The sequence below is a fragment of the Chrysochloris asiatica genome, unplaced genomic scaffold (assembly GCF_000296735.1).
Source record: "Chrysochloris asiatica unplaced genomic scaffold, ChrAsi1.0 scaffold00326, whole genome shotgun sequence".
Taxonomy (NCBI): Eukaryota; Metazoa; Chordata; class Mammalia; order Afrosoricida; family Chrysochloridae; genus Chrysochloris; species Chrysochloris asiatica.
The window spans coordinates 49764-57311 of NW_006408844.1; the positions used below are offsets into that span (position 1 = coordinate 49764).

A 7548-nucleotide genomic window follows, 5' to 3' on the forward strand; every position below is an offset into this window, starting at 1 on the left:
ATTGAGTTGGTTCCAACTCATGGCAATTCCACATGTATATACTGTGGATAAATGCATATGTGCATGCTGATCTCCATCTTTCCTCCTGGGAGAGTTCTGTTTCACAGCCAGTAAAACTGAGGTTGAGATTACTCTAGTAATCTCACCAAATGCTATCGCATATAGCATGTGCTGTATATAAATGCTATACTCTATACAAATGCTATAGCATATCTCTAAATTGTTGGTCTTAACTTTAAGCCTTTGAAAATATTCCCTTCCAAATGAGGTTTGCTTATCCTGTTGTTCTTTTCCTTTCACCTCACTTTTAACACAGGTACTTGCTTTTCTCTCATGAGTTAATTTCCTACTATCTATATAAATGAATTAGTGAGAAAAATGTGAAATTCTTATTAATTTTTGAGGCTTGCTTCTTTTATGCTATACAGGGAAACCAACTTTGTATGGCAGCTTAACTTGTCAAGGAATTGGCCTAGATGGCATCCCAGAGGTTACAGCTTCAGAGGACTTTATTGTAAATGAAATAAACAAGGTAGGTTTTTATGTCTGCTAGGTGGCACTGTATTCAACACTAAGATATTATCTATATATACTTTAGGTATTTGTTTTGTTATCAGTGTATCTGTGTCACTTCTATTTTGTTTGCCCATTGCCCCTTTGAATGGTGAAGTTTCTTCTCTTACAGTTATATACTCTTTCACATTCAATCTTCTTTTCATTTCTTGTGCTAGTGCTGTCTAATAGATAACTAATATGAACTATACATGTAAAGGTAGATTTTTCTAATAACTACATTAAGAAAGTAAAAGAAGCAAATTAATTTTAATCACATATTTAACCCAATATGTTCAAAATATTATTTCAGCCTATAATTAAATTATTAATAAGCTATTTTATATTTCCTTTTCCTTAAGTCATCAGAATTCACTGTGTATTTTGCATTTACAGCAAGCATATCTTAATTCAGACAAATTTCTTACTGGAATACTTGATATGTATTTAGGCTTCATAAAATTTACAGTTGGAAAGGTAGGTTCTATTTGTCCAAATAATTCCAGCATACTTTAAAGTTTTCCAGTTGAGTGTTAGTTTTTAAATTAAAAAAAATAAAATGAAAAATTCAATTCCTCATTTACACTGGCTACATTTCAAGTGCCATAATGGTCTAATATGTACCAGATTGGTCAATGCAACCATATACTCCATATCTGGGCTTTGATAAAGAACCCATGTCAATAATGTTTAATAGTTTTTTTCTCACTGGTGTTTGAAATAAGTAAATGGCCAAGCTAAATGTTACAGAATTCATGATCTGACTTCCTCTACTTATTCTGGCTGTTATAGTTAGTGTGCTCTGGTGAGATGATTCTCAAAGGGTAAACCAGACTTTTTTGTGTGTAATCTACGGTTTTTTCTTTTAATTGTAAAAAAATTTAGATTTACTCACAAGAATAGAGAATTTTTTTTTACATAAAATCTTTTAGCAAATCTTCATTCAGTTCCCTCTTTGTATAAAATAATAGGCTATCTATTTATATATATATATTTATATTTGTTTTTAATAAGCAACTGTGTATTATAGAAAATATCAGAAAAATTAGCTTTGTTCTCTGAGACTCAGTTTCTACATTTATAAAATGAATATACTATCCCACCTCATAGATAATTAAAAGAAAATGAGATTGCATATGGATAAAATCGAAAATACAAGAGCTATTTTATAGTTTTATCCATCTGCGGTCTTATTATATAATGATCCTTTGAGATTGATATTTTAAATTTCTGGTTTGCAGATGAGACTCAGATTAATTAAGCCCTAATCATAGCTAGTTTGAATGGAATCCTGGTGGGGTGCTGTAGGATAAGCACTAGACTGCTAACCACAAGGTTGGTGGTTCAAACCCACAAGCTTCTCCTTGGAAACCTCACAGAAGGTTGCTAGAGTGGGAAACGACTCAATGACACATAACAGCAGTAGCTAAAATGTGTACCAGAATTGAAACCTAGTTCTGTTGATTCAAGTTTAACATCAATTTACAATCCTACATTTTCCCCAGGTATTTGCCAGTATCCATCCACAACCTGGGTATTGACTTCCTTTCTTCCCTTCATACTCAGGCCCTGACACAATCCTTATATCTTCCAACATCATTACTAATTTCTGATGTGTACCTGCTGGGTTCAGACAGTAAGTGCTTATGGTTGAATACTCATTTGTTCCTGACTACCATGAGTCACTTTGTTTATTGATGCTGCTATATTATTATATTAAACAGTGGATATGTCATTATGCTTAAATGCCTAACCCTGGGAGGATAAAAAAGTTTGAATTTTATCTTAGTGTGGCATATTTACACTATCCCTTGTGAATTTTGTCTGTTTTCATATCTCTTATAGCTTTTCTTTAAAATAGTTTTTACTAACAGCATGAGTCTCTCCTGCTGACATTAGAAGGTATTTCAACATTCATCTTCCTTCATAATCTGCTTATGAATTAAAGCTTGATGTGAAGAATTGATAAGCGGGAGAAAAACACTGATTCTTTAAAAATGTTCACATAATTGGCCCCAAAGAAATACAGTCTTCTGAGAGCAAACCCAATTCTTATAAAGGCGTGAACACTAAGCTTCTTGCATCCTTGCTGGTAGGAATATTAGCCAAGAGAGTTTAGCTGACACTTTAGTTTATGGTACTAGAGGCAGTTCCAAATCCAGGTCAGCTCTCTTGAAGCTATAGAGGCTTGTGTTATGTGATTAGAAGCCAACACTCATTTAATAAAATGCCTGTAGTCAGCCAGGCATGAATACGCTGGCTAAGAAAGTACTGTTTGTATAGATACTCTAATTGTCTTTTTAAAAAACTAGATCTTTACTAAGAGCGCATGGATTTTCAGTGATTAAAAAAAAGAGAATAGTGTAACTTTGAAATTGTTCTTTCTAATGAACTGTGAAAACCTGTGCTTGTTGGACATAGAATAACCTTATAAAGAAGTTCAGAAAATCTGCGCCTTGATTGGTGACGGCATTTTCATTGTCTTGCAGAATTTCAAGATACTTTAAAGTAGTGCTGCAGATCATGGTCTAAGAGCTGTTTGGTAAAAACAGCTCCTCAGCCTCTTATAGAATATATACTGATAATGGCATTTTGTTGGTCTAGAGTGAGGGATTGTCACATTGCTGGAATCTTTAAGGAAGGATTTACATATATGCCACTTTTAAATGCCAATATGCTTACCTTAAATGGTTACAAAGACTGCCTTTAGCAAGTCTTATTACCTGAATTTAACTTCTGATTCCAGGTATAATTTCCTACTACCCCATTAAGGCAATGTTGCTGCCATATCTGAAAGATATATGGCAGTGACTAGACAAAACCTGTGGTGAATCATAACATAGCTATGTGATGGTGACTGGTCTATGGACATGTACTCAATTTAAGTCCTTGGTGGAAATAGATACTGTAGGCCTGATCAGAGCCTACACAGTGTATGAATGTATTAACATTTCTTTTATGAGCTTTCTGTGGTGACTGTACATATCAGTACAGGTGTGTGTTGCTTAATATCTGTTGGAGCAATTTCCTTATATATACCTGTGGCCCCATAAGATTTGTTTTTATAAAGGGAAAGTAGCTCTCCTTTTGTTTATTATCTCCCTCAAATAGTTTTAAGGAGACTTCACACCCAAACTCTGCAGCATGGACCACAAATGAAATGCAGGCTTGTAAGACACAAAATTTGGCTCTGAACATGGACTCTTGGGCTTTGTGTGCTGGCAATAGCATTGGGCAAGCCAAGCTGCTCCTGTTGCTCAGGCAGGTGAAACAGTGGTGGGTCTGGGAGCACTTTGCTCCTTCCCCACAAGCTTCCTCTAAGTCCGCTCCTGCGCCAGCCCTCTCAGCTGCTCCTGCTGCTGGCACTCATTCCTCCTCTGGCTTCTGCTAGCAACAGCAGTAGCAAAGGCAATGAGGACAACTGGAAGTGATCTCCCATAAGATTTTAATATGTTGTTCACACAGTGTCCACATCACATAATGTTCTGTTTCACAGAAAGTATCCTGACATTAAGTGATGCATGCCTGTAGTCTAACATTTTTTCTGAAAGTTCCTATAGAGAGCCAGTTTACTTTTAGACTTGTCTTTTAGGCTCTGGGCTTGGGAGCTGGTCCCAAGTTTCTTCACATTACTGTGTTCTTGTGCTGTTACTGCTTCTCATTCTACTGCTAATTACAAGTACTAGATTTTTTGTAAATGCTCTGTCATGTTTGTCAGTCATATCTTATTGCTGATCTTTCTCTTATAGGACATTTTACTTCAACATAAAAAAGATTTTAAAAGTAGATGGCATCTTAGGGATACTAGGTTGCATTGCAGCCGTTGGCAGTAGAAGGACTACTGAGCTATGGGGAACTGGGTGTAAATTTTGTCAGCTGGAGAGAGAGAATTAGTGAGGGTATACTTGAAAGGTAAGAATGTCCTGTAGTTCTAACTTTTTTAAAGAAGTCTTAATTACATTAGAACACTGGACTGATGGATTTCATCTTTTCCTCTCTGTTTAGAAAAGCATTCATATTTCATGTCTAAAGGAAAGAGCATCTTCTAAGTTTTTGGCACCATTTACCTCCTTTTCCAGAATTCATACAAAGAGTGTAAGTATATTTGATAAAATGAGGAAAAAGCATAATAGCATGTCAGTTTTTCATTTTATCTACTTAGTGATGTAAACATATTTATAACTAATGTGTCTTTTATTTTCTCTGCATTATAACATAATACAACCAACTGATAAAATTATATGTTTTGCAAAACTATTACTCATTTTCTCAGTGGTTCTGTTAAAATTTACTGTCTATTGGTCTTAAAGAAAGTAATTCTATGAAATTTCTTCTATATGTGTTCAACCAGAACTTCTTAGTGGCTTTTAGATAATGAATATAGTAACTGGTATTTGTATAATAGGTTGCTGTTCTTATATGTCTGTCCCTGTGCCTACAGTGCAAGTGCATTTAAAAAAAATTCCAAGTGCTGCATATTGATTAATAATTTTCAAAGGCCTTTGTAGTAAAGCCCTTTCTGCTACCATGAGCTTTTTGAAAGTAGTAGTGAGAAATAGGTAAACTGATATTCAAGTCTTTCATATCTTACTTATGATACAGTTTAAAAAATAGCTGTTATTTACCTGTATTATAAAACATATATTTAGTGATGAAAATTTAGGAACTGTAAAAGAAAGTAAAAAAATTACTTGTATTTTTACATTCTGAATATAACTGCTGTGGATGTTTATTATAAAGCTTTTATTAATAACTATGTAAGTTGTAGCTACTGAACAGAAGAATTCAAAGGGCAGCTCAGAAAGACAAAATAAAGTATTATAAGGAAATATGCAAAGACCTGGAGTTAGAAAATCAAAAGGGAAAAACATGTTCAGCAATTTTTAAGCTGAGAGAACTGGGGAAAAAAATTCAAGTCTCAAGTTATAATATTGAGGAATTCTCGGGGCAAAATATTGACCAACTCAGGAAGCATCAAAAGAAGATGAACGACCTGAACTGGATGATCAGAGCTCAACCAGGAGAAGAAAAAAGAGGGAAAAAAAAGATTGAACTGACTCAATCTGATGAACTTGACCTATACCTATGAATGCAATGACTCAAAAGAAGCAACAAATCCTTACAGCAAGAAACATTCCCACCCCCTCCACACACAGAGTAGACAGAGATGGGCAACTTGGACATTGGATACCCAAATGGGGAGGGGGGGACTACAAAGGCAAGAAGTGACTGGCTTACAAGCTTTCAAGAGGGAACCTAGAGCTAGGGGGCATGGAGAAAGGCAGAATCACCAGTGAGTACTATCCAGTCCGTCTAGGCGGAGCTGATGAAATGAAATACAGATGGGTAACTTGTGATACTGTAGTGAATAATGGTTATCAGGACTGATTATGAGGGTTGGAAATGCAAAGGTAGATGTTTTGTAGCAAGGAAGGGAGTGATTATTTCTCCAGTCTAGGAGCGGAGGTCCCTAGGACCATCAACGGAGAAGAGCCCAGAGCGGGACCCTACCCAGAGAAGCAGAAATGCCTGAGATAGAGACAGAGACGATGACGTGGAGTGATGGAGCGGCTGGGGACTTTGGATCCAGAGAGGGAGAGGGACTGGGGGCCGAAGACTTGGGGGAGGGGGAGGGGGGAAGTGTAGGAAGCGGGTTTCTGGGATATACCCTTTGGTCAGTAGATGATGCATGGAGGGGATTGGAACCATGGCAGTGAAATGATATACGATGGAATGAATGTAAAACTAAAGTTCTCTCATGTAAACTATCATATAATTCACAATAAAACATTAAAAAAAAAGATGAATGGCAGAACCACTATATCAAAAAGAATTGATTAACATTCAACTATTTCAGGAGGTAGCATATCATCAAGAACTGATGGTATTGAAGGAAGTAGTACAAGTTGCCCTGAAGATATTGGTGATAAACAGAACTCTAGGAATTGACGAAGTACCAATTGAGATATTTAAACAAATGGATATAGTACTGGAGGTGCTCACTTATCTATGTCAAGAAATTTGGAAGACAGCTCCTGGTCAACTGACTGGAAGAGACACATATTTGTGCCCATTCCAAAGATTGATGGTCTAACAGAATGCAGGAGTTATCAAACAAAATCATAAATATCACACACAAGTAGAAGATCAACTAAGAACTACTGTAGGCACTGTGAGATAATGCACTGGACTGTAAAGTCAGTTTCATCCACAAGGTTGACGGTTCAAGCTCATCAGCCACTTCTTGAGAACCCTATACAAGGGTCACTGTGGGTTGGAACTGACTATATGGCATTTAACAACAGTAGCACCTTTCTTTGCCGTCTTGTGAGTGCTGCTACCTTTCATCTCGCTGTGTCTTCATTTAAGACTTTCGGGATCAAGAGATTCCTGGCCAAGAAACAAGAACAGAATTGTCCCATTTCCCAGTGGATTCGAATGAAAACTGGTAATAAAATCAGGTACAACTCCAGTAGAAGGCATTATAGAAGAGCCACGCTGTGTCTCCAATGAGTCACACATGTCATGACACACTTAATGTCCTTAGGTTCTAGCACTTTACCATATGAAGTTGAATTTTGCCAAGATCTGATCAACTGAAAACATATTGCAAAACTTCTGGTTTCTTGCTTTGTTTTTATGCTTGCACATTAAAAGTTTGGCTAATAAATATGTGAGATTTTTGGTTTGAAATAAATAAATAACTACTATCGTAGGACATCAATAGGAACTGCCAGAAATTCAAGCTGGATTCAGAAGAGGATGTAAAACAGGATATTGTTACTGATGTCCGATTAATCTTTTTTATTTTTTTTATTTTTAAGGTTTTTATTGTGGATTGAGTGAAAGTTTACAAGGCAGATTATCAGTTTTACATTCAACAAATCATACACTTTGTTCCATTACAATAATTATAATCTCCTCCATGTACCATCAGTGAACAGTATTTCTCTCTATTCACACTGGCTTTTTTTTAAAAAACAAACAAACAAACAA

General features: G+C 35.9%; 1 protein-coding gene across 1 annotated transcript in view; it reads left to right on the plus strand.

The window, feature by feature from the left end:
* Positions 1 to 404: 404 nt before the first annotated feature.
* PAAF1 (proteasomal ATPase-associated factor 1) overlaps positions 405 to 7548 on the plus strand; it is a gene marked incomplete at its 5' end in the record, with an annotated part of 58564 nt that continues 51420 nt past the window's right edge. The window contains 2 exons of the mRNA XM_006875429.1: positions 405 to 532; positions 4558 to 4647. Coding sequence (XP_006875491.1) covers positions 405 to 532; positions 4558 to 4647 — 218 coding nt within the window. The remainder of the gene's footprint in view (positions 533 to 4557; positions 4648 to 7548) is intronic.